The sequence below is a fragment of the Taudactylus pleione genome, unplaced genomic scaffold (assembly GCF_031769625.1).
Source record: "Taudactylus pleione unplaced genomic scaffold, aTauple2 ptg000032l, whole genome shotgun sequence".
NCBI lineage: Eukaryota > Metazoa > Chordata > Amphibia > Anura > Myobatrachidae > Taudactylus > Taudactylus pleione.
This window is the reverse complement of record NW_028284434.1, coordinates 8,431,876-8,459,821: the sequence shown is the minus strand read 5'-3', so window position 1 is coordinate 8,459,821 and position 27,946 is coordinate 8,431,876. Positions and strand designations below refer to the sequence as shown.

Genomic DNA, 27,946 nt, shown 5'->3' with positions numbered 1-27,946 from the left:
AATCTGTGATACTGGTTTTGTCACAGATCTGCAATTTACTACACCCTGCTCTAATTGTTTTATTATATAAATGAGAGACACCCCGCCTTTAGGTCAACTGGCACCTTGGGATTACATGTGCCAGTATGCCCTGGCAAAGGCCAGAAGGACACGGGAGAACTTATGGTAGCACAACAACCAGGAAGCCATGATATTGTCTGATCTACTACAGTACATATACACAGCATTACATACACAGCATACGACATGAGCTGTTTAACAGGTGTAGTTTCCATATCCAGCAATTACCAAAGACTTTCACCAAAAACAATGTAAAACATGAGCCCGGGCTGCCCAGATACTACCAGGCGGTGACAGGGAGAGGTGGACACGGGAAGTGAGGACCCAGCAGCACACAATAGGCGGGCAGCAGCTCCCACTAGTCTAGCGTTGCCCCTCGCAACACGAACGCCTCGGGATTCTCTCAGCTTCCAGCAGCATTAGCATAACACGGAAGTCTGATTCCAGTCTTGTGGGCGTGGCTCACCATCTTCATCCAATAGGAAATAAACGGATTTCCATTCTAGGCAGAAGATTGGTCAATCAGTGCAGGCGGCCTATTCGGCTCAATCAGCTATTGGTCAGTTTGTACCGCGCCCTTCTTGTCTGTGAATGGTGACGTCACGCTCTCGGGCTGCCACGTTGCGGAGCGGTTCGAAGAAGCTCGGCTGTTTCCGGAAAGGGGTTCGGAGATGGGGGCGGGAGGGGCTGGCTGCTGCTGTGAGGAGCCGGTAGCCGCCTCTTGAGCTGTCAGCATCAGCCGCCGCCTGCAGCAGCCAGCAGCGGTCCTGGGAGGAGAACGGAGAAGCAGCGATCATGTTGACCGACAGCAACGTGGAGGAGTTTGAGATCAAGGAGGATGAGCCGTGGTATGACCACCAGGACCTGCAGCAAGGTGAGCCAGCATCACAGGGCATGTGTCCCTATATGCAGCCCTCTCACTCACTCTGCTGGCTGGGGTTCACCTCTTACCACTTAAATTGTGGGAGCGCCTAATATCGCTCAATGGGCAGACACTTTAGTAACTAGGGGGATGCCCATGCCATGGTGGGATGTCTGCCTATGCCATGCAATGTTAGGTGCCATTACTATTTTATAGTTTTAATTTAATTTATTAATTTATATTACAAAGTGTCATTATTATGGGTATAGAGATGAATCTATAGGGGAACCTGAAGCAGGTGTGATTGTGATCTTCTGTTTCTACTCTATACAATAAACTTATTATTATCTGTGCTGTGCACTGAGAGGAGCCCAGTGCAGATGCTGATCAGTGTATACAGTGTACGTAGCTGCTTTCTGCAGGGTAAGTAACGGATGTGGTGGGTTTGATGCAATCCCTTTAACATGTCATCCTCCTTCATCTGACAGCCACATGCACAATAACTGGGTTACATACATCTAGCAGATGTCACATTTTGTATTTAAAATGAATGCTATAGCTACTATATGTCCTTTTTTACTTTTTGATAATAAAATAATGCTCATTTCTTTTGTTTCATAGCAGATTATCTGAGCACCCACAATTTATCAAACAGGGAAGTTGGGAAAGCACCTGCAAAGCTTAATTGAATATGAAGCAAAGTGCAAGTTCCCCTTTAATAGTTCCTACCTTTTCAAACATATTAGATGAAACACAAATACACGGGGATGGCTGGGGAGTGCGCTATAGGAGACTTCCGTGTTTCCTTGTTTTCATCAAATTTGATCATTTTACTATGTCACAGATGGGGAAAATGGCATCAAGGCATTTCAGTTGGAGCAAAGTATTGTTCAGTATAGAAATGGTGTTTCCCGTTCTCTATATAAAAATTGAATTTCCTATGTGCCGACACTGTGTGTAGTTAAATTTGATAGTATAATGTGAAATGCTATCTTTTCACAGTCCTTTGATTCTATGAATGAGATTGTTTGTTCATGAGAGAAGCAGTTGGCAGTCATAGTAACAAGAAAGAATACCGCAGATATCTGGGGTCCGGAGGTGCACCTGCAATAGAAGTACTCTTTGTACTGGAAATAATAAATTATGCAATAGAAGTTGTAATTTGCTTTATCTGCTTTTGAACTCAAGAACAAACTGCTTCCACGCTGTTCATTTGGCAAGTTAGGCATGGCAATGAGCTAAATCAAATAATTATTTAAAAGTAAATATTTTGTATTGCAAACCATCTTCTCAATAGACAGTCTATAGTTGCCATATTTGCACATGAAAATGCCTTATTTAGATCACATAAATTTTCCCTACACGAATAATGTTATATTGCCGCAAACGGTGATTCATTTATTTTTTTTCCCTCGTTATAATCTAGGATTTCTATACAAACGCGCGCCTCTCCTGAAATATAACTTGTTTTCACTGGGGAGCAGTTCCAAAAACTTTTGTATAAGAAAATAGGGGTGAAAGCCTAGAGCAGTTAGATGTTTGCTTTTACCGTATATACTCGAGTATAAGTCGACCCGAATATAAGCCGAGGTACCTACTTTTACCCAAAAAAACTGGGAAAACTTACTGACTCGAGTATAAGCCTAGTGTGGGAAATGGCAACAGCTGGTTGTGCCCCCAGTAGTAATTCCCCCTGGTTGTGCCCCCAGTAGTAATCCCCCCCCTGGTAGTGCCCCCAGTGGTAATCCCCCCTTTCAGTGCCTCCAGTAGTAATCCCCCCCTGGTAGTGCCCCCTGTAGTAATCCCCCCTTTTAGTGCCCCCTGTAGTAATCCCCCCTTTTAGTGGCCCCTGTAGTAATCCCCCCTGGTAGTGCCCCCTGTAGTAATCCCCCCCTGGTAGTTCCCCCCTTTTAGTGCCCCCTGTAGTAATCGCCCCCTGGTAGTGCCCCCTGCAGTCATCGCCCCCTGGTAGTGCCCCCTGTAGTCCCCCCCCCCCCCTAGTAGAGAGAGACGTGATAACAATAAAAAAAAAAATAAACACCTGAAACTCCCGCTCCTGGTCCCGCCACTGTCTGCTCCTGGTCCCGCCGCTGTCCGCTCCTCCGGCCGCTTTGCATGGGAGAGACGTCGTCATGACGACGTGTCTCCCATCACCCACTGCGGGAGCCGGAAGATGGCTCCCGCAGTGGGAGCAGCAGCAGCTGCTGAGAGTCTGACAGACTCTCAGCGGCTGCTGATTACAGCAAACACATAGCTGCCGGCTCCGGCGGCTATGTGTTTGGCAGTGTGTAGCGCTGACCGAACTCCGTCCGGTCAGCGCTACACTTGACTCGAGTATAAGCCGAGGGGGACTTTTTCAACACATTTTTTGTGCTGAAAAACTCGGCTTATACTCAAGTATATACGGTAGTTTAGTTTTGTAAAATACACTTACATTCTACAGCAGGGGTGAGGAACCTTTTTTCTGCCGAGGGCCAGTTTGACATATATAAGATTATTTGTGGGCCTGATGCAGGCCACGCCCCCTTCGTGTGACGTCACACAGGGGTGGGGCCACAATCGCCAGTGATTACAGCAATGCCCGGAGCATCCTCAGGATGCTCCTGGGAGCTTTAAGGGCAGCCGTGTGACCATATGAAGCTTCCTAAGGACACTCCAGACGACACTGCTGCATAGATTCTGGCTGCAGGGTGTCATTATAGACCCCCTGCTAGCCAGATGAGTCTAGCAAAAAAAAAAACCTCAAAGGGCCAGACCAAATGATTCCGGGGGCCGTATACGGCACCCGGGCAGGAGGTACCCCACCCCTGTTCTACAGGGTATAGCACCTTTTTGCTGTATGCTATGTTTTCAGTGTTTCCGCTACATTATCTGACTGTCAGTAAAAATGAAGTCATATTTTACTAGCACATGAAAGTTAGGACCTCTTCATGCTGCAGGCTATATCGTGACCAATTTGGAATGCAGGCTATCATTATTTACACTTTTACTGGTTAATTATCTTTTTAAATTTTTTTTTAGAAATTCACTGCATATTTTGTCCTTTTTGTTAGGACAGGTTTTAATAACATGAGCATTTTTATTACTATTATTAAAATATGTCCCCACTACTAAACTGTTGCATATCTCTACGTAATGTCCTTTCTCTTAAAATGTATTATTAACCAAACAACCTGCAATTCCAGATTCTGAGTTAATGAATCTTGACTAGAAGCTTTCATTATAAGGCTTTTCACACATGGGTGTTACCTTTTTTAAGCGTGTTACACGCATTCCTAAGCCTAATAAATGCATGTTGTTGCTGATGATTCTAACAGTAATGCAATCGCATGGACCTGTGCAGACACTTTCAGACAGGCCTTAGACAGGGTCCATTTATAAGTAACCTGCAGCATTCAGAATCGGTAACACTTGGTAAATTGCCATATCATTCTGCGAGAATGCTCCTTACCTGCAGGGGATCTGAGACATATTAATTAACACACATTTTATGCTCTGTTAAAGCGGGAACAAAGTACGAGCTTTTATCTATGCTTTTAACTAACATTGTTTTTCAACACCTGTTTTATACTACCAGCCCGAAGCCATGACTGATTTTCTTATATTCAGTGTGACCTCATAGCGGCCTTCAGTATTAAATAGGAGGCAGGTTGGCATATTGTTTCTGGTTGGTTTTAGAAATATGGGGTACTTGTCAAATGTCTTTGCACAGACCAATATTATTATATGAATACATATCATTCTAAAGAAGTAAAATGTTGTTGAGTTGTTAATATTGCACTTCTTGGGATAATCGATTTTAATCTATTTCAAATCAATCTGTTTTTGGGCTAGATCACCTATTTACCAATAGACAATTTTTGATTATTTTATTTTTTTGAGTCTTAGTAAATGTGTGATTTAGCCCCAGAAGCACAATATCAATTTAGATCGATTAGAAATCGATTGAATCTACCTTTAGTAAATTTGCCCCATTGGATTAGTATCAATGAATTGATCAGTTTGTATGTTGTAAATTTTATTGATGATTTTTATATAGCTCATTCTTGTGATTACACAACTAGTAGTAATATATAGATTTCTATTGCTGGATACTGTGGTTTGTGACATAAAATTCAACTTGACTTTATACATTTTCTGGAGCCAGGAATGTTTCTCGGTGATAAAGCCAATATTGTTGGAGGTATCGGCAATTCACATGCCACAAATCCAACTTTATTATCTGTCTTACATTGATGCTTACCATGATATATTGTAATGACCATTTATTCCTGGGTATATTTATCTTAGATTATATATCTCAAACAATATCAGAGGGCGCTAATATTTAGATTCCAAATATCCTCCGTAGATGTTACAGGTTGAGTCTCCGATATCCAAAATCCTTGGGACCAGGGGTATTTTGGATAAAGGAATATTCCGTATTCTGGAATATTTGCATATCATAATGAAATATCTTGGGAATGGGACCCAAATATAAACACAGAATGCATTTATGTATTTTATACACTAATTTTATACAATATTTTCAATAATTTTGTGGCTCAAATGAAGTTTGTACATGCATAAAATTCAGTTATGTTTCATATACGTCTTATACACAGAGCCTGAAAGTAATTTTATACAATATTTTTAATAATTTGTGCCTTAGACAAAGTTTGTATATATTGAACCATCAAAGGTTTCATTATCTCAGTCAAGCCAAAAAGATTATGTATTTCGAAATATTCCGTATTTCGGAATATTTGGATATGGGAGACTCAACCTGTACTTAAATAGTGATCCTTGGTTGCTTGAATCCCCACGACAATCTTTCTAAAATGCTTGGTGTTCCAAATTTTACCTGTAAGGTATACCCTTTCACCAGAATTCACCCAACAGAGAATTGCAATAGGCTGTATCAGTATAAGAACAATGTTTTTATTACGTATAAAAACAGATATTGCATATTAAGAACATGCTTACAATTGTACAGAATGACAAAGTATCCCCAAATGACAGAGAAGGAGATGGATATTTCCCGCCACCACCCTTATGAGTATGAACTCAAGATGGCAGGTCTTTTCCACTGTACATGAGGACACTGCGCCAAACACAACCCTTCGCGTTTTGTCCAATAGGACGTCTTCAGGGGCAAATACTTTGTAGCAGTGAGTAAAAACACATTCACAATAAGGAATATTCTAAAATCTCGTGTCAAGATCAAATTGGTGCTGCTGGATAAGCAATTAAAAGAGACCATATTCAATTAGAAGCGAAAAGTCGGAGGTCGGACTTTTCGCTATCATCGCAGGTTTTTCTGGGGATAAAGTATCCCCGTATTCAATTAGGATTCGTCAAAAACGGGACCCGGCGGAAAGATAAGTATCAAAGTCCTGTCACTTTTTGGGGAAATCAGCCTGTCACCCCCCCAAAAGATGTACTATCATGGGGGATCACTATGGGTCTCCCCGTAAAAACCCTGCTAAAGGTATTTAGAGTTTTTAAACTGTGTCGGCAGGTGCTTTAATGCGTCTTTCACAAAGTTGTGAAGAATAGTATTTAGCCAAAAAAAAAAAAAAATAACTAGTCCCATCAAATTTGGGGTACATGAAAATGGGTGCAAGCAAGTGAACTTTTAAAATTCTTCAAAAATCCACCCTCCGCAACCAACCGCATTCTAAAAAACACCTGCCGCATAATTGGGGACCCCCCCTGAGTCTATTTCGCTAGTTTTTAAGTTTGTCCCCCAACTTTTTTTTTGCCCCCAAAATTAAACCACTTTTTTGGGGTGTTCTATTGAACTTTTTTTTTTTTTTTTACACAGATTACTTTTAGGGGACATTCCAAGGGTTGCAGGGTATTTTTTTTAAGTCTGCACACCAAAACCCCAATTCTGCACTTTTTTTCGCCACCTATTCTTTGGTGAAAAGTTATTCCCGTTTTTTGACAGACTTTTCGCACCTGCGAAAAGTCTTTGAAATTGAATATGTTGAAATTGACTTCATCGGCGATAAATTATCGCTGACGACGGACTTTTCGCTTCTAATTGAATAAGGTCCCAAGTATGTCCAGGTGAGGATTACCCAAGAATTAACTCTCAAACTGCCTAAAAACAAAGGAACTGATGTGTGTGTTATGAAAAAATAAGCTGATCCTCCAAAAATGAGTGAAAATATATATATATATTTATATATTTAACTTTTCTCTATTAGGACTCGTGGCGCTTAACAGGTACCATGATAATACAGCAGTTTAGATTTTCATAAAATATAGAACATACAGAGGTGTATTTACTAAAGTGAGAGTTTTCATAAATGGTGATGTCGATAGCAACCAGTCAGATTCTACTTAACGTTTAACTAGCACCTTCTACAAGATAATAGCTAGAATCTGGTTGCTATGGGCAACATCTCCACTTCTAAAAACCTGCACTTTAGTAAATCTATCCCCATGAATATAATGCAAATGAGACAGGCATTTTGAGTTCCAAGGATTATTCATTTTGCCCATTAAGGATCCAGGTGAAACAGCCAATGGAGGGGATAAAAATGCTAGGTGAGATAAACAATCCTTGAAAACTATAATTGTAAGTGCTTTTATTTTAGTAGTTACACATTTGTATTTTTCTTTTGCAATTTTCTTTCTGCTTTGCACGTTTTTATGGAAGTGAAATCTTACACGAAGTGAAGTGTTTTGTTCCTTTCTGTTCTTGCACTACCAAATATCCTCCTCATGGGGTGACTCCTTAGCGAATAACTATGGGCAATCTTTGAAAAAATGTTTGCATGCAGGAACCCTCTTGGGGTAGACCCTGTACTGGGCTAGCACCAGTCACATAAAGAGTTAGTTGTGGGCGTGCTCGAACCCTGTACAATGGCTGGTCAATCTGGTTAAATGGTTATTTCAGTCTGTGGGTTTGCCACGCACATTCGAAATCCAATCCTATTGGGTTTGATTGCATATGGTGGAAAAGCTCATGTTGACTACTATTATTTCATATGGGGGGGTCGTCATTGTACCCAGAAGTGCAGGACCTTATGTCGACTTTGTGTTACATTTGTGCGTCATGGCATCTACACAACAAGGTTTAGAACCTTTTTATCAGTTGTTGGACCACAAAACCTCATTCTCTCCTACATCCATTGTAGATATCTTGTATTTCTAGTTATTTCTTTGTTCGCACTGAATTTAGCTAGCCTTTGTCTTTGTTTACCGTATATATAGCCGGCAATACAAGAATTCACTTGAATAATAATACTTTACATACTGCACTTTGAATGAGCTCTTTGTGTCACTGTGCAGCTGTGTTATCCTCAGTCTCCTCAGTCATGGATGTCACTTTAATACTCACTGCTCTGTGGAAAGCCTCTGTTGGTGCAGGAGTGGCCATCTAGGAATGTGAGCTGCATTCTTTTAAATAATCTTTTACAATTCATATATGTATATAAGACTCCCTGGCTCAAGCTTGTTTAATGTACAAGTAACAAGGGCATTAAAAAGAAATGGTACAAATACACGTAAGTTAAGAGATTCACCCTACTGGCATCCAAACAATCTATAGAATTAGATCATGCTTAAATGTATCACTCTTCCTTTGCAGTGGATCCATCACCTTATAGTTACATCACTATAAATAAATCAAAATGTAATTGTCTAGTGAACAGCTGTCTGGTTTTATTTCTTTATTTGCCATTTGAGCAAACTGTGGTCACATGCACAGATACACCAATCTCTGCTGTGGAACGCTGCAGCTCCTTCAGGGTTACCTTTGGTCTCTGTGCTGCCTCTCTGATTAATGCCCTCCTTGCCCGGTCTGTGAGTTTTGGTGGGCGGCCCTTTCTAGGCAGGTTTGTTATGGTACCATGTTTTTTCCATTTGATGATGGATTTGATGGTGCTCCGGGGGATCATCAAAGATTTGGATATTTTTTTTATAACCCAACCCAGAATTGTACTTCTCAACAACTTTGCCCCTGACTTGTTTGGAGAGCTCCTTGGTCTTCATGGTGTGATGCCTCTTGCTTAGTGATGTTGCAGCCTCTGGGGCCTTTCAGAAAAAGTGTGTTTATACTGACAGATCATGTGACACTAATTATGTGACTTCTGAAGGTAATTGGTTGCACCAGCACTTTTGAGGGGCTTCATAGCAAAGGGGGTGATTATGCGTGCCAATTTTCAGAATTTTATTTATAAAGATTATCTTTTATATATATTTTTCTCATTTCACTTCACCAAATTAGACTATTTTGTGCAGATCCATCACATAAAATTCAGATAAAAAATGACATGTTGTAATGTAACAAAAACGGTAAAAAGCCAAGAGGGGTGAATACTTTTGCAAGGCACTGTATACCCATCCAAAGGCATACACTTTTTCATTTGGTGCCAGCAGGGCCGGTTGCACCTTTTAGACAGGGAGACTGCAGTTAGCAGCCCCGAGCTTTACTTTTATTATTTATTTTCATCAGCGCAAGCAGCAAGGTGCCTGCTCTATTGCTCCAACTACCCCCGTCAGTGCCGCAATACCGGTGAGCAGTCCGGTGATTACGGCGGGCGCCAGCGTAGCTAGGCTAGCCTCTCCACTGAAACCCAAGGCTGCAGCCGGACAAACGGGGAAGACAGGTAAGTTGATTGTGTGTTTGTGCAGTCCTTGCCTCCGGTTGTGGAGACCAGCCGGATGGCGCTGTAGTAGGGCATCTGGTTCGTCCGCACCCCTACTAGACCACCGGGGCAGTTCAGTCTGGCGTCGAGGGCCATTGAACAGGCCAGAGCACCCGGCGGTTGATACAGCAGTGGGGAGGTAGGCAGGCTCTTCTCCGGCAGCCCCAGCCCAGAGCGCGATCCCTCACAAGAGTTTCCTGCCTCCAAGCTGGTCCTCCTCACCCTCCTCCCTATATGAGATGCTCAGCAGCCGTTGCTCATGGCTTTGATGTAGCTAAAGGTTTTAGGAGATTTGGGTTCAGTCTCTCTGTATACCTCTCCCCGGAGCCAGGTAAAACAGCGCTGATACTGATAACTCCAGCCTGGCCCAGGCACCATTGCTTCACCAACCTACGGAGTCTCTCCATAGACGCTCCTTTTTCACTTCCTTTATGTCCGGATGTATTAGCACAGGGTCCTTCCCTGCACCCGGACCTACCTTGTCTGTCTTTGAAGGCGTGGCTCTTGAGTCATCCCGTCATCCCTCTTAAGAGCCAAAGGTTTCACTAGCTACCATAATGCTTATTTTATGAATAGACTGATCACTTTGGGCTACAGAATGCTATTTTGAATAGTTCCTAGTGCCCCAGTTTTCATCAATATGTCCCAGCATGTTATGGCTTCTACGCACTACCATTAAGCAGTTGATACCGGGAATAACCTCAGGGTAATTCCTTGTTGCTGAACTGCTTGCCGCCACATTTTTGGATAAAGCAAGTGTCCATCTGGTTAGTGCTGTTTTCTGAACCACACCACCACCTTGTAGTGTAATGAATGTTTCCCCGCTCTCACCATTTTATGTGACCCCACAACTTCTAATCTACAAGTTTTGTTCTAAAAACTTTTTATTTATTTATTTTGGTTACTGTAGTGGCACATTCGCAAGCAAAATTGTGTGTTTACACTGCACTTCAGGTGTCTCTCTGCTCGCTTGCTGTGTTTGATGGGCTCCAGCTGCATGTTGAAAGTCGGTATTCCCTGACACAGTTGCGATTAATGCATGCTAAAACTGGCAGTGCATGCCGGGATCAACCAATCAGCTTCTAACTGTCATTTTTCAAACACAGCCTGTAAAGTGACAGTTAGAAGCTGATTGATTGGTACTTTGGGCCTGAGTCAGAGCTGCTCGCAAAAAGCGAGCGCTCGCTCTGAATCAGGGTGGCCGCTTTTTTTTTTTTTTTTAAACCGGCCTCCTGGCCGCTCGCATAGCTGTGGGTGACCACCTGAATCTAGTAGCGATGACTGCTGCACAGAAGCGTCACTTGGGTTGGTGTCACCTGGTGCTGTAATGCACGGTGACACACCACCACCACCACAGTCCCAAAACAAAAAAAAAATTAGGGACCAAGGTGCAGGGCTGCCATCAGAAATTGTGGGGCTTGGGACTGACAATATAGGCAGGGCCCCCCACTCACCATGTTCCTGCAACTCCAGCTCCACAGCATCTCCCCAGCCAGCACCCCTTCTGTCTCTCTAAGCAGCGCTCACATCCAGCCCCATGCAGCCCACAGACTCTCTTACCTTCTCCTATGTCTTCTGGCTGCTCCTCTTCACGCTATGGATGGATCCTCTCAGTGGGGCAGCGTGTGTGATCTCATGACTTCTTGTGCACCTAAACCCAATGAAACAAGAAAACTTTATTGTACCTAACACACACACCCTCTGTCAATTAGCCCCCATTCCCCTCTGTAAGTGAGCCCTCCTTCCCCAGTCCCCACACTTTCCCCTCTGTCAGTGACCCCTACACACATACACATTCCCCTCTGTAAGTGACCCCTACACACATACACATTCCTCTCTGTCAGTGACCCCCCCCCCACACATACACATTCCCCTCTGTCAGTGACCCCCCCCCACACATACACATTCCCCTCTGTCAGTGACCCCCCCCCACACATACACATTCCCCTCTGTCAGTGACCCCCCCACACACATACACATTCCCCTCTGTCAGTGACCCCCCCCCCACACATACACATTCCCCTCTGTCAGTGACCCCCCCCACACATACACATTCCCCTCTGTCAGTGACCCCCCCCACACATACACATTCCCCTCTGTCAGTGACCCCCCCCCCAACACATACACATTCCCCTCTGTTGTTTTGTGCCTCCCCCCTTTATCTCTGCCTGAGTGCTCTGTGGGGCCCTTACTGAAGCCTGTTGTGAGGGTAAAGACTGAGTCAGAGCAGTGGAGGGAAGAACGGAGCTGAGCTCAGGCATGTACTGCTTTTGGCTGCTCTGAGCTCATGGTAAGGTGGCTGGTCCAGGGGAAGGGACAACCACCAGGAAGTATAGCTGCTGCCCGGCGCTGTGGATCCTCAGATGGTATGCACAGGGATCCCGGCCGCCGCTGGCCCATTACTCCGCGCCCCCCCCTCTCTGTCTCTCTATGCGGGCCCAGTAACGGGGAGAAGAATGGCGGATGCGGGCAGCTGCAGGAGTGTGGTGGCAGCAGCCCATTGCGGGGGGATGCGGGGAGGGGGAAAGTTAGGCAGGAGGTGTGTGGCTTTTGGTGTCATCCCCTTGAAGGGTGTCGCCCAGTGCGGCCCACACCCCCTTTGTGACGCCACTGCTGCTGCATAGAGTACAATGATAGCCCTATATAAATTGCTCTGGTATAAACCATAATCTTTATCTAGTATAAAACCTACACAATATAGTTTGTTTTTCTAGACTATTTAATTGTATCCTCACTAGTGATCCAAGGTTATTCTTACAGCTTTTGTCTAGCTTCTATAATTCACCCTATAGTATATATTCTATGATCTATCTAGAACACTTCTAAAGCCTGCTATCTGATTGGTTAGAGATTCTCATTGCACCATGTTGATAAATCCACGTTATCATCAATTCACCCCATTCTGAATTTGCTACATTACAAATGTTACTGGTTGTTACATTATGCGCCATTTGTCTCAAATAATGGATGAATACTTTGGATTGTTCACTTATTGAAGAAATAACTTTTTTCCTCTGCTGTATTGGGCTTGCACAACATGATTTATACCCATGACCTGTTCTGTTTGGGTTACTCCAGGGAACAGTTGGAAAACAAACTCCTAGGCCGGTAGTAGGAAATCTCTGGAACTACAAGTCTCAGCATGCTCTGTCAGCACTAAGCAGAAGTCTGAAACCTTTCCGCCATCACATCAGCTGTACTGAAAGTTCTACAAGAGGCTGACAGGACATGCTGGGACTTGTAGCTCCACATCAGCTGGTGAGCCATGGATTGCCAAAGGCTACGATAGACAGGTTACTGTGCTAAGTAAAAGTGAGCATATGGTAGCTGTCTACTTACATTATAGAATGGCAGCTTTCACATTGCTCAGTGATCCTTCTTAGCGTCAATTTGCTTCTTTTTTTTTTTCAATGTTACAATTATTTATTTAAAATTGACACTGAATAGGGAAGAATACGGTAACAATACCATGCTGGTTATTTACAAGGTCTGGTATTTTATCATAAATGTATAAACTTGTGTATTTCTGTCTGACACACAAATTGTGGTATCCAATAAGCCCCGAATATTGTTGGGGCGCTAATTGACCCCCGCGATACGATAAGATTATCCCCGATTTTCGACAATGTTTTTTTTTATTTTTCAACCTATCCTATTATTTCAGTTGAGCTTATCGCGGCACTTATGTGTTTTTGCCTTTTTTCAGGTGAAAAAACGGCAATTATCGTGGATTCCTTTTCGGGACACATCAGATCTCGAAAAAACAGTCTGAGCTAATTGGATAGCCCCGGGTGAGGTAATTAGCCGTGGCTAAATGGATACCCCCCCACAGTGTAAAAACCCGGGTTTTTGCACTTGAACGCGCAGCGACCTGGGTTTTTGCTATATGCAAATGCAAACGACCTGGTCAAAGTCCCTCTCTCTACCAGGGTTGGGGACTGAGGGGGTCATTCAGACCCGGTCGTTAGCGCCGATGCGCTCGGACCGGGTCGATGGCCCCCCACAGAGCATGCGCACGACGGCGCCGGCGCCGTCGTGTGCATGCGTGAGACCCGCTATGACCGACAGCGCCGGTCATAGCGGGTCTCGATCCAAAGGGGGCGAGCTGTCAATGTTGATTGACAGCTCGCCCGTTTGGAAGGCGGGCCAGGGGGGTGGCAGCCCAAACGGAGGCGTTCCCATGTGAACGCCTACCATTTGGTGGAGGCCCCACTGACTTCACTAGTGATGTCAGTGGAGAGCTTCCGGCTCTGACAAAGCCAGAAGCTCTCCGGGGCTTACGACAAGGGAGACCCTACCCTAGGGTCTCGTCATAAGCCCCGATGGTCGCGATGGTCTCTGACCATCGCGACCATCACCCAAGCGGTCGTTAGAGCTGTGGGTGTTAACCCACAGCCTAACGACCGCAACAGAGGCGGGCGGTCAGGATGCAAGTGGCCGCCCAGTTTCTGAGCGACCGCTTGCATCCTCTGACCGCCTCTGAATGAGGGCCTGAGACCTGTGAAATTCATGCCGTGATTACTGGAGAATTGGTGCGTTTTTCTTGCAATTCATAGTGATGAAATTATATAACTTTTTTTTTTTTATCTCTGGTAAAATATGTGTTCTTTACATCTCTAGATCTGCAGCTTGCTGCTGAGCTGGGAAAGACTTTGCTGGACCGCAACACTGAGCTGGAGGAGTCCTTACAGCAGATGTACAGCACCAACCAGGAGCAGATCCAGGAAATAGAAGTATGAAGGGTTTCCTGTCTCTAGCTATTCATCATTGTACAATCTTCCTTTTATGTAGCCATAGAGATCATCTTCGGCCCACGTTTAGTATTCTGGGATGAAGACAGAACAGGCAGCTGGTGACTAATCAGACACTTGCAGCATGAGGGGCCAGTTTACATATATTTAAATTGTAGGCAAACTATCTATAGTTATCACACTTTAGATGCCAGTAGTATGCACGAGCATGCTGCTAGTTGTGGTACAGGCGTTGCAGACCAAGCTGCTGATTGCTGAAGCTTATAATGACATGGCCACTGTAGTGTTATATCTTCCAGGGAGCAGATCACTCAGTGGATCCTAGAAGATCGTTTGTCACGGTCAGTGTTGTGCTATAAAAAAAATGTCTATGGCCTGCACAGCATTTTTATTGTTTACTCCCCTAAATATTAGGGGTGAGCGGATTCGGTTCTACTCTGTTCCGTTCGGATTTAAAAACCGAATCTTATTGGGTATCAGCTGTCACGAGTTTTGGATAGCCAATATAGTAAATATATACAATACAGTATCCAAAATAAATAATACTATACGCAAAACGTGATTGGAAGCATGTGATTCCTGTTGACCAATAAGGACAAAATTGCTGTTCAAGGGTTCTTATAGATGTCTGTTGTATGGTCTCCTTACTGACTACAGAAGAAATGTTACACGCCTGGTGTGTATCCCGAAAAAGAATCCACGATAATTGCCGTTTTTTAACCTGAAAAAAGGCGAAAACACATAGGTCCGCAAGCTTATCGCAGCACCTATATGTTTTTGGAGAACTATCCTATTATTTCCACTGAAATAATAAGATAGGTTGAAAAAAAAAAAAAACTTTGGCGAAAATCGGGGATAATCCTATTTCGCAGATCGCGGGGATTAATATAATATATATATATATATATATATATATATATATTAATTAAGCAAATAGACAAGGAGCTCACCATGGTGAATTAAGTAAATCATAACAGTTTTATTACAAATTGTTCAGAACACACACAATGTAGCAGAATAATAACAGCATCAAACAAGGCATCGGCAGACACCGCCACATAGAAGTGTGCACCTTCAGGGCGCATCACAGCAGGACTCGCGGACTGGACCTCCTTAGCGCCGGCTGAGATACCAAAGGATGTTAGCTCCAGGCAACCCCAAACACGTTTCGTCACACAGATGGTTTTAGTCGGTGACACGCCCACTGACGAAGTCCATTTGTGTCCAACTGTTATTTTTTACATACTTCACCATGGTGCGCTCCTTGTCTTTTTGCTTCTAGAAATTATTGCCCATGAGGGGGGGCCAAAGAAGTGAGCTGCACCTACTAATGTGGAACTTTCTCAGAAGCCGGATTATATGAGACTGTGATTGAGTTTACATCTGCGCAACAGACTCTGGGCCTGATACAGACCCGGTTGCGAGCGCTGTTCGCTCGCAACTGGGTCGATGGTGGGCCAGTGCGCATGCGCACGACGGAGCCGGCTCCGTCGTGCTCATGCGAGAGACCCGGATAGCGACGGGCACTCCGTCGCTCCGAGTCTCGCAACAAAGGGGGCGAGCTGTCGATGTTGAGTGACAGCTCGCCCCCTTTGGCGGGCGGGCCGAGGGAGTGGCTGCCCAAACGGAGGTGTTCCCATGTGAACGCCTCCGTTTGGGGCCGGCCCCACTGACATCACGAGTGATGTCAGTGGGAGAGATTTCGGCTCTGTTACAGCCGAAATCTCTCTGGGGCTTGCGGCCACAAGACCCTACCACGAGAGTCTCGTCGCAAGCGCGATGGTCTTCACCATCGCGACCATCTTCCTGGCCGCTCGCTATAGCTGTGGGTGGTCACCCACAGCTATGCCGTTCTAATAAAAAAAAAAAAAAAAAGACCGGCCCTGATTCAGAGCGAGCGCTCTGTCAGAGCGTCTGGCTCTGAACCAGGGCCACTGTTTCTCGTGTGTGTATATGTATATGTATGTAGAAACTTTTTTTCATATACATATAGACTGTTCATCCTTTGTGGAGATGTGAAAGTTATTGCTGGATACTGTAAATTATCTGCAGTATACTGATTCTTATAATAATAATAATCATCCCTGAATGTGTATCTTAGAATCCTCTGTATTATTCCTCCTTTGAATCTGTATTTTTACATGACACGATATGGGAATAGTCTAAGAATAGGGCACTGCCAATCCCATGTCTTCCCAGCCTGCCCCATAAGGAGGTGTTAATCCGAAATACTGTAGGTCAAATTCAACCACTTCAGGTTAATCCATACTTTACAGCAAATCCTGCTCGTATCATGTCAGTCATCAGCCATAGATTACAAGACGGCTTGTCTGGGTTAGTGCTGTTCATGTGATTACGTCACGTGCTTGTGGGTACACAGTATCATGAATGATGTCAGACAGTTAAACTCTGTGACGCTTATTATTTGAGGTGGGCCTAAGTACGCAAACTAAAACCTCCTGGACAGCCAGGTCTAGGCCATGGGAGGGGAACATTGCTGGCTGAGCATCATGGGAGATGAAGCAGCAGATGCTGCACATTGCCTGTCTCAGACTAGGCAGACATCCTGTGCAAAATAAACTCCATGTAAAAGCTTTTGTTCTCAAGATCCTATGTCTGGTTTATGAACTCACTATAATTCCTTTTACACAGACGAGAAGTTTCATTCATTTCTTATGAAGTACAAGTGCTGTTCAGTACACATTTCCTTTCCTGGCCAATAAAATATATATAAAAAAATGTACTGTGTAACAATGCCACAGTGTATGTCCATTTACTCAGCACCAGAAAATATTAGTACTCTGCCCCTCATAACTGTCCATGCATCATTGCCTTCCACAGACCACATCATTATTCCCTCCATTATGCTTAAACCAATCCCTATTTTCTACCTAACAACTTAAACCAGAGGTTCCCAAACTCTGTCCTCTAGGCAACCTAACGGTCCAAGTTTTAAGGATAGCCATGATTGAGCACAGATGAATAAATCAAAAGACCGAGGTACTTATTAAGTCACCTGTGCCCAAGCATGGTAATCCTTTAAAACTTGAACCGTTAGGGTACCTTGAGGACCAAGTTTGGGAACCTCTGACTCATACAATAACCTAGGTGTGACCAGTTGTCATTCTTTTAAAAAAACATTTGTCTTGTTATATTCTCAGCAATTGTAGTGAGGAATTGATTTGCAACCAAACAGCTACCTCATCAGTGCTTTAGCACTACCAACCTTAACAGCTGTACTAAACCTATGAGGTCTAGACCTTTCACTGCACCTCCGGCTTTGGGAATGAGAACAAATGATGTAACGACCTGATTGAAGGCTGTGGGTTGGATGTAAATGTAGCACAATCGTTAGAAACTGGGTTTGGAATGGTTTATCAATATTGTAAAGAGACTGGAAACCAAATCTGTGAAAAAACATTGATGTAGTTGAAATTCAGATTTATTTTTTTATTTTCTAATTTAGCTTTGGCTTAGATTTAGCTTATTACCATCATTGCATTCTCCCATCCGTTTGCTTGGTGGTGGCTTAAACCCATCAGCAGGAAGCCTCTTGGCCAGACTCTGCATGTTATTTTGGAGATGGGCTCTTTTGAGAGCCGTTACCCCATCACTGCTACTATACTATGGAGATCTTCATGTTAGCCCTTCTATATACATAACTAATTCTGAGTCATAAGGGTGTGGGACTTCGTGCCACTCTGTGCCATGTCACTGAATTAGTTCATTGGAAAACATTTATTTTTCAAGTGTATAAAGAAGTTTATTTTGTTCCATTTTGTTTTATATTGCAGTACCTCACAAAGCAGCTGGATCTCCTGAGGAGAATGAACGAGCAGCATGCCAAGGTTTATGAGCAGCTGGATGTCACAGCCAGAGACCTGGAGGAGGCCAATCAGAAAATGGTGCTGGAGAGCCGGGCATCACAACAAAGGATCGTCAGGTAGGGAGACTCGCTAGAAGCCCTTTACAGTATATTTCTTGTCTTAGCGCATGCGGCCCCCACAGTATAATTTACTTTCACGTACAATTCAAAGGATCAAAGGACATTCTTTTTTTTTTTTAAATAATTTTGTGGCGTTTTTATGTTGCATTAGTCCTATAGTACATAATATGGGCAGGTATAGCGGTTGTTTTGGGGCTTAATGCTACAATACTTTCAATCAACTCCAATGACACACAGTGCCTCACACCCCGGGAAAGTCACTCGTTCCTAGTGACATCAGAGGCTGCTGTTTCGTGAATTGCTGCTTCAGTCATCTGTAGGCAACAGGTACATTCACTACAATGTGCAATTCAGGAAATGTTTGTGTACCTGATGTCACCAAATATGCCATAGTAAGACGTTCTGCATTAGTTACATGAGGCATATTAATTTCCATTGTATTACTTGAGAGAGGTAAATTACCATTTTCTTATTCCAGTACTTGTGTATTTCATGCTAGTTTGGAGTTTCTTTATTATTTTCTAGACTATTATTTTCTATTTTTGTAGTCAGTACATTTTATTTAACTATATTTTATAGCCATTTCAGCAGCCATTCCATTTCCACTACTGTGAATGTGTGTTTAAATACAATTTTATCTTTGTGCAGCTTTTGCAATTTTAAATTGATTGACCCAATCAGATAGACATATCATTAATGTTAAAATTGGAGAGACATTGCCATTTATCTTTAAAAGTCTGTTGCATACACCAGTCTAGGGGTATATTTACTAAACTTCTACCTCTCATTTGTTGTTTTGCCTGCAGAAATTAAAATTGCGATAATATTGTATACAAAGCCAGACCTGTTTTGGCATTTTATATTTCATTTTGCAGGCAAAACTGCCAACAATCGTCGATTTTGAAAAGTAGAAGTTTAGTAAATCTACCCCTTAGTCTTTATTTTCAAAGTATGCCACTGTGATGCTCCAGTTCTGTGATTAAAGCTGGGTACACACGTAAAAATTTTCTGTCCAACCATCCAACTAATTGATTGGCTGGAATGAAAATCTGGTAAGGTACCGTATGAAAGCAGCTGACAATCAGCAATTTGCTCCCAAACGCCGGAAAATGGACAAACTGTTGTGTGAACAAATTGTTTAGTTCAAACATTTAACAAACTTGTCTGAACGACCATTTTCATCTGTTTTCTGACATTTGGGAGCAAATTGCTGATCATCAGTTACTCCCATACGTTACCAGATTTTCATTCCAACCAATCAACTAGTTGGATGGTTGGACAGAAAATATTCACGTGTGTATGCAGCATTAGGCTTATTTGTGAGAGACATTGAGGCAAGTCCACATCTTGGGAAGTAATCAACTCACTTTCTCTCTTCAGTTTGACAGAGACTATTGAAGGGTTACAGGGTCACATTGAGGACCTTCAGAGACAGATGGAAGACCTGAAGAAGCCAGGACGTGCTTGTCGCAGTCGCGAGAGATTTGAACAAACTAGGTCAACACACAGCTTCTCGTGTCTGAAGGAACTGTATGACCTCCGCAAGTGAGTCTTGCATAATATTCTATTTCTTCAGTAACTTACAATTGCTTTTAATGTTCAAGAACGATCTCTCGTAACTAAAATGATACTTTAACTCTTTGAAACTAGCAGAACCTTGGTAGCCTGTCTTTAGGCCTACTCACCATTTGTAATATACACCTGGCCAATGATCAATGTTTTAAGGAATCTATATTTGAACCTCTATATACCCCTGCCTGTACCTTCTAAAATCCTTCCTATAAACCTCTAAGGATGACGCTAATTTGCGTACGCAGTCATACAATAAATAGAGACTCCAGACTCAGAACATGTGGTTCCGAAGCACAAAGTATTATTCAAGTAAAAGTACAGTCAGTTACACGCTATGATCTGTGTACAATTTAGCACAAAGGAATTATACAGACCCAAGTACAGTATACATACGCAGCGCCTCTGGTCCAGATGTTAGGTATCAGCAAGAAACCCCTCGTCAGTCAGCATTCAGCAAGAAGACTAAGACCCAGTGTTTGAGCACACATGTTTATACCCCCCCAGAATAGACAGGACAATAGAGAAGTTTGTTGCTGATATCATTGGTTCCCAAAGGAGAAGCATCTGTTACAGTGCATTTAACAGGCTGGTTCAAATAGACTCGCCCAGCCTCTAACAACTGGGGGTCTTTTCCCTCCCGCCCCCATGCTGCATCCTAACAGTTGTTCATAAAATATACATTTTGTTGCTTGTAGTCTCTGCGGTCCATAAGTTGAGAATGCATGATGCGATCGCCACACCGATAGTACCGGAATTCTGTTGAAAGAGTACGCATCAGACGAAACCAAACACTGCTTTCTTAGCATGTATAAAACCTTAGTTATCAAATATCTTTACTTCACAGCATTTATACTAACTGAATCAACTTAAATCTTATACTTTAAAGCTTATTAAACCTTATGTGTGAATATGTAATGTGTGAGTATGCGGGGTTTGATATAAGGACGCTAGTTAACTTGGGGAAGATGCGTGCGCATAAAGCTAATAAAACAGCGGTTTCATACAAAGTCCTATGCATTCGCTAGTATGCGACTAGTTAACAGCGCAATTGTGCGTATTAATGTGTGTATGAGGAATGATGCACTTAAATCTCGCTAAGTGAACATCTCTTTATTCTCCCAGTCTCTGTGTGAATGCAAATAGCCCAGCTACAAGAGACAGACCTAAGATAACACTCTAGTCTTTGAAGTCATTTCATTGCAGGAAGCTTGCTAATGTAAGGTGTGTATTCGAGCCAGGCCACCTGTAGTGAGAACGGACACTATCCAGGAAGCTTATCTACACAAGCTATTTGTCATGTGGCCAATCTGCTCTATTCATCTAATGCAATCCAATTTTGACATACTGTAAAGCCATTTCTGAAATATATCCTTTATAATACGTAAAGTCATGAAATAGGCTTTTGGTGAATAGCCATAACTTATGGCGATGGTCACAGATGCATTCGCATGATGTTAATAGTATTATGGCCACATGTACTAAAGTGTGAGTTTATCTAAAATGGCGCTTAGGCGGCCATTTCGCAAAATGGCGTCGCTGCGATTCAATTTTAAACTGATCTTGTCTCAGCCAATAATCCAGTTTCGACAGTTTAATTGCCCTTACAGAGGAGAAAGGTGTAGTTTATATTTCAAGCAATAGTGACGCATCGGCCCTTTTTTGTGACGAGAACTCTACTTAGGATGCTGTTCCTCTGGCACAGCCCTAGTTACGGCACTGACTAGACATGGGTAGTGATGAATATCCTGTTAAGTCTGTCCAGGTCTTCAAGTAGTGGTAGTTTGGAAGTCAAAGGTGACTTATTTTTACATGAGAACAGGTAAAGATCTTGCTGTTTTCCAAGTGTACTAAGCATTTTCCCTTCTTTGTAGGTATTTTGTTTATGATCATGTCTTTGCGGAGAAGATCGCATCTCTACATGTGCAACCTGGTCCCCTCGAGGAGGAAAACGAGAACCTCAAGAAGACCTTGGCTGTTTTGGATACACAGTTCAGCCTTGAACGCAAGAAAAGAGAGAACTTGGAAGAAGAATACAATCAAGTACTGAGAGAGAATGCAGAACTGGAGCAGATCCTCAGCGACAGAGACTCCTGCCATGCCCGCGCTGAAGAGCTGGAAGCCGAGGTGGCCGAAATGCGCCAGATATGTCGGACAGACAGTGTATTTGCAAGCAGTGTCGAAAAGCTGATACCGGAGTCCATATTAATCTCCTTCAAAGAGATTGCAGATAAGGATTTTGAACAGGAGACATGTGTACAGGTCACAGAAGTTGACAAAAAGCCTTTAAAAAGAAGCAGCAGTGAGATGATTCTGCCCACTGTTACTGCAGAAGCTATTCGTAATGGACATGAGGAGACCTGTATCAGGAGGACCGAGGCTGTGAAGCAAAGGGGAATTTCGCTGCTTAACGAGGTTGACTCTCAATACAGTGCTCTGAAGGTCAAATATGAGGAACTTCTTCAGCGGTGCCAGCTGGAAGATGACTTCTCAAGTCACAAAGTTTTCCAGTCCTCAAAGCCAACCAGAGGCCCGTCCAATATCGCCTCTGTAGACAACTTGCCACCAGATGTACTAGGTTCTGCAAAGCACAACGCCGGTTCTCCTGTCACTCAGCCAGAGTATAAAGTTCTCTTTCAGGAAATATTTAGCTGTATCAACAAAACCAAACAAGAGATTAGCGAGCACAGAACAAAATACAAATTAGATTCTAACTCCCTGAGTAGCTAGAACCTCCAGCATTCCTGAACTTTATATTAGATTTATTTCTTATCAAATGTACCCACTACTTAACAAAAAAAAACAACTATTTGTTCATATGTTTATTTTCACCTAAATTATTATTTTTTTAATACTTGACCCCAAAGACTACTTATGGCATTCTCTTGGCTTCCTCACTAACCAATTACATGTTAGACAACTGGTGATGGATTGTATTAAGCTCAATTCATCTGTTTTAATATACATTATTTGGTTTTCTCGTATATGCTTTAACTATATCTGCCTAGGGACTTAGTAGGTGAGTAGTTATCTACTTTGATAAGACCTGGCTTAAACCATGTTTGTTTATGATTGGGAAGAAGCCATATAACAAACACTGTTTTGGTGTGACAAAAGGTATTTATTAAATGAATTGTGCTTGTGTCTTCTACTATGTACTGTATGGATAGCACAATATATAAACCTTGGAATATATTATGCATGACCGCAGTTTGGGGACCGATTTATTATTATTTTTGTAGATTATACAGCTGCATAAGGTTATAGAACTAATATATTATACTCTTGCCGTCCTTTTACAAAGAAAGTAAAGGAGGGATAGGGGCAATTATCATGTAGTCCCATTCAGAGATAGATTTAAGATAATACTGTGAAGTAGTGATAGAGAAGGCTTATATATTGCACTTATTATAAGATGCAAAACGTCTGTCGTATTATTTACTTATTTTACAGAATCCCTATAGTGGTTATATACTACTTTACCATTCCCTGTGTGCAGCACTCGCACACGGGAGACTCTGCCTATAAACATTCCGCAGATATAGCTTTTGTGCTAACTTGTCCCTTAAGATGGGTACACACCTGATAGATATATCTGCTGATCGAGTGATCTGTAGATACATCTGCAGATGATGGTCGTTCATACACAGTGAACGGCCATCATCTGCTTGTGCCCTCTGGTCCCGGTGGCAAGGGGGCAGGACCCGGTGGGTGGGTCGGAGGTGTCTCCCACCCCCCTCCTCGCGGCTGTCGCCTTGTGTGACATATTGCGGGTACACACTGGCCGATGTGCAGCAGTTATATTGTCCGATCAATTGATCGGCCAATGTATCTGTCAGTGTGTGCCCAGGATAAGACTTCTTTCATCTGGATTCTGTAATGAGAATAAACAAACAAAACCGGGAGTTTTGCAGTCTTTGCTCTATTTTGTAATTCTAATTTATTTTAACCTACTAAAAATAACTGTTTAATGGACCAACTTGTTCAGTGTGGATAAAATCTTCATTACTGATCTGTAATATGGCTTCAGGAATGTTGTCTAGAAGACCAAGTCATTCTATGTGTAGGGCAAGAATATTAGTAAGACTAGAGGTATTTTGTCTTTTTCACTTTTTTTATTTAGTATCGATAGAAAAGAATGTGCAAGATGTTTGGCAATTAGGATTATTTGATGAGAATTATGATATGTGCACAGACAACCGTTAAGCTCTGGAGTGCGGGTGTAATTTTTGCTAACGGGTTAGAAAATGAAAGCTAACATTTGATTGGTACCTTTAGGTTAAAGCACCTGTGTACACACTGCTGCCTATAATTATGTTGCTTGTCTTGGGCCTAACAAAGCATCATGGGGAATGAGCCATCTGCTTTTGTTTTCATACCATCCATAAAAGAGTCTGTTAAATGTTAGTATATTCTTATGTGATGTGCTAAGATAAAAGATTTGAGGTTGGTGGCAGTAAGTAATAAGAAACTATCAGTATGTCAGCTCAGCTACTTGAATCTTAGGGCTTGTGCACACATATGTGAAAAACAAACGTGTTGTCCATCACATCCATTGTGCTTTTACCAGTACGAGCTATTGTACTGGTAGAGAATGTTAATACATGAGAAATGGGTCATGCCATGGTCTACAGTTTTAAACGCAGTGTTTATTTTTAAACACAATAGTGGCAACGAACCCATAAGAAAACCATTCATAGTAATATTAATGCAGTTTGCAAGCCGAGAGCTAGTGGCTGAAAAGCAGAGGGGGGTGTAAGTATGAATATGTCACAGGCCCATACAACCATAACAGCCTAAATAATGGCACTAGATCAGAGGTTCCCAAACTCTGTCCTCAAGGCACCCTAACTGTCCAGGTTTTAAGGATTACCATATTTGGGCACAGGTGACTTAATTTAGTACCAAGGTCAATTTGATTTAACCACCTGTGCTCAAACATGGATATCTGTAAAACCTGAACTGTTAGGGTACCTTGAAGACCGTGTTTTGGAACCTCTGCACTAGATGTTTGCAGTAATGTGTGGTAACAATGGCCTGCCTTAGAAAGAATATGTATGTGTTTGTCAAGGTCTTTCCTAGTTGGAGAAGAAAAGTGCATTATGCTGAATAATGTGAGGTGTTTCCTGCATATATGTATCATTTGGTGCTAACATTGGATTTTTTTTTTAATCCTATACCTTGCTGATCGGCAAAATAAAGACATCTCTTCTTGCATCGATGACGTGTCTGTGATTTATAGCGTGACCAATGTTCAACAGTCTGCATACAATTAGGGTAGCATAGTCAATGCTCCATAGGGTGGGAGGCTCAGTGACAGTCCGGTCTACCACTCCCTTACTGGACCACTTAGGTTATATAGAATAACAAACACTGGGCGGCCATCTTAGCTCAGGTGGTTTAGCAGCATGAGAGTGGGGCTCCTCTATCTATACCTCACAATTTATCGTTTGGATATAGATAGTTTGCTCCTTTTACCACACCAGGTTGGGTGTAGTGTATTTTGTGTGGCAGACTTATTTACTATTTATACAGTGCCTTACGGAATTTGTGTACATGGTACCTCTAGAAGGGAGCTGCTGTTTGTTGTAATTTCTGTATTATGCTAACTATACTACATATATGTATACATATATACTACATATGTTGTAAAATTTATCCACTAGGAGACACTGGAGCTAAGACAGTGGTGTATGGATGGTGGCACTTTAAATTAATTCAGAAGTGTGACTGGCTCCTCTCCCTCTATTTAGAAATGTGCCTGAGGGAACCTGATGCACAATATAATTTATTTTCTTTTTTTTTTAACAAAAGATTCTTAGAGGATATTCACAAGCAGACTGCAAGCTGCTGCAGTCTGTCTGCAACATGGGAGCCGCTCGGTAGGGACCTGCCACGGCTTACTGTGGCCGGTGTTCAGGTCTCTATAGCCATACAGTCATCGGACTTTGGGGACCAGCAACAGCTTACTGTGGCTTGTGCCCGGGTCCCCACAGGCTCATATTTAATCGTGTTGACTGACAGTATTGAGTATGACCCACCACCCTTGTGAGTGGGTTTGTGACAATAATTGTTCAGCACAGTGTTTAGCAAGCATATCTAATAGGTATAGCCTGCAGTATTAATTCAACGCAGTCATTTGTGATTCCAGGCTAGAGGGGGCAAAGCTTAGCGGTGGGGCAACCAATCCCGCACCGCCGCTTTCTGGCTACAGATGGGCGGTACTAGGCAGTTAGTACCTGACTCCCCATTGGCCCGACTCACTGGCTACGGGAACTCATGTCTACTCTGATGTTGGTGCGATTCCTCACATGGAGCAGCGCCAACTTCCCTCTGCACTGCACACCGCTCTGCTCTTGCTGAGTTTCGGGACAAGCTTGCAGCTGGCAGCTACATAACCTACCAAGCGTCTCCAGTGTGCTCAAGCAAAAAAAGCAGTGCGTTGCTGTGGGGGTCTGGCGGGGACTGTGCGGCATATTTTATATAGAAAATTCTATGTATATTACATTATGTCCTGTGCTCCTACCCCTCTATATATGTGCTGTATTCTAACTTGTGCTATATTGTAGTATATCTAAATAACACTTGAGTAATAACTGCAGCTGGGTGTGTGTGTTTTCACTCACCTGTGTCTGTGTGTCTAGCATAGCAAGTGGTGAGTGTCCTTAATGACACAATGGCAGGCAGGGGTGCTGCCTTGGACTAGAGTCATTTGTTTGTGCAAGAAGAAATGTTCACAAGCTCGCACAGATGGCAATACACTTTGACTCCTGTGAGTCTGAGAATTGTGCCCCTACTGGGGCTGGGGCTCACCATCTCTAATCCACTACTCCACCTTGGATATCTGCATTACCAGGTATGATGTCTGAATTGACTACTGAGTTGGCTGCCTCCCCTCGGGAAAGGGTGGCCGCAGGGGGGGGGGGGGGGGGTGGAAAGAGGATCCAGTTCTGGTACTTTGCCTACAGCTAACCAGCCTGGGCTCGAGGGTTAGCCCGCTCAGTTAAAGGGTTAGTTCAGATTATGAGGGATTCAGAGGGTTCCACAGGGTGCCAATCAAAAAAAAAAAGGAGACTCCTGCTGGCGGTACTCCGGTCGGATGAGGAATAAAATGCGTATTGCTCCCCCACGAGGAAGGGGGTGAGTTATTGGAGGACTGAGTTAGACAACTTCTCACAGGAGATGGATGCAGGCACCCAAGGGATTGAAGCCTTCATCCTGGCAGTTTGCAGGCTCAGATTCGAAAATCATAAGAACTTGGCAGAGTTACAATATTCCTCATTATTTAGTAAGAACCAGAGGCTAGCTGTTACTTTCTCCACCTCTCTCCAGTTGGACTAGCAGCTGACTGCAGCTTGGAAACATCCGAATAAAGTTTCAGATGTCCAAGTGTTTTCTTTCCCTTTTTTAGCTGCAGGAAAAAACAGAGTCAAATGGGAGACTTCTTCACAAGTGGATTAATCAGTCTCTCTGCTGTCAAAGAAGACTATGCTGCCTGTTTCAGGGGCCACAACCTTAAAAGTTCAGGAAGGAAGTTGGAAACTACCCTCAAATCGACTTACACTGCAGCGGGAGTTTTAATCAGTCCGGCCTTAGTTCTCGAGTAAATAAAGCTGTTGAAAAATGGGCTAAAAAATTGAAACATTTTCTCCACTTTGCCATCAGGGAGTCTCATTTTTAGTCTAATTTTTAGCTTCGGACTGTCGCTGGCTCCCATGGTCTTTACCAAAATGATGGCGATTTCGATTGCTCATCTCCGGTCCCTGGGAGTGACCAATTGTACCTTACCTGGACGACCTTCTCATCAAGGAACCGTTAATGGACAAACTTTTGGATCATGTGTCCTTAACATTCTCTTCCAACGTGGCTGGATTTCCAACTTATAGAAATCCAACCTGGTGCGGTCGCAACATCTGCAATTTCTGGGAATGATTCTGGATACTTCCCTTCAGCGAGTGTTCCTTCCAGCGGACAAGGCAAAGGCGATTCAGAACCTGGTCAGCTTGGTTCTCAAGCCAAGGAAGGTGTCTGTTCACCTTTTGTATTCACCTCCTAGGGAAGATGGTGGCCTTTTTCGATCCCATCCTGTTCAGCTGCTTCCGTTCCAGTTGGACCT

General features: G+C 43.1%; 2 protein-coding genes across 6 annotated transcripts in view; one reads left to right on the top strand and one right to left on the bottom strand.

Moving 5' to 3' along the window:
- The window catches only part of LOC148538937 (solute carrier family 68 member 1-like), a 32,170-nt gene extending 31,623 nt beyond the window's left edge, over positions 1-547 (bottom strand). The window contains exon 1 of one of the 4 annotated variants that reach the window (XM_088451947.1): positions 302-547. The gene's annotated coding sequence lies outside the window, so the exon portion shown is untranslated. Of the gene's footprint in view, positions 1-234 lie in introns of all 4 variants that reach the window. The other 3 variants (XM_088451949.1, XM_088451946.1, XM_088451948.1) reach the window with 3 other exon arrangements.
- On the top strand, positions 528-25,049 carry CDR2 (cerebellar degeneration related protein 2). Of its 2 annotated transcripts, none has more exons than XM_088451950.1 (5): positions 528-934; positions 14,185-14,297; positions 18,110-18,258; positions 19,642-19,806; positions 21,705-25,049. In XM_088451950.1, the coding sequence occupies exons 1-5, from the start codon at positions 856-858 to the stop codon at positions 22,558-22,560; spliced, it is 1,362 nt and encodes a 453-aa protein (XP_088308076.1). In that variant the 5' UTR covers positions 528-855; the 3' UTR covers positions 22,561-25,049. The 2 variants fall into 2 exon arrangements, with proteins under 2 accessions (XP_088308076.1, XP_088308077.1); XM_088451951.1 differs by lacking the exon at positions 528-934 and adding an exon at positions 13,286-13,360.
- Positions 25,050-27,946: the final 2,897 nt, after the last annotated feature.

Excerpts from the sequence above, each read along its gene's own strand:
- CDR2 (XM_088451950.1), top strand. The coding sequence starts at position 856 with ATGTTGACCGACAGCAACGTGGAGGAGTTTGAGATCAAGGAGGATGAG. Across the intron at positions 935-14,184 it reads CCACCAGGACCTGCAGCAAG|ATCTGCAGCTTGCTGCTGAG; the intron begins GTGAGCCAGCAT and ends TTACATCTCTAG. Across the intron at positions 19,807-21,704 it reads GAACTGTATGACCTCCGCAA|GTATTTTGTTTATGATCATG; the intron begins GTGAGTCTTGCA and ends CCTTCTTTGTAG.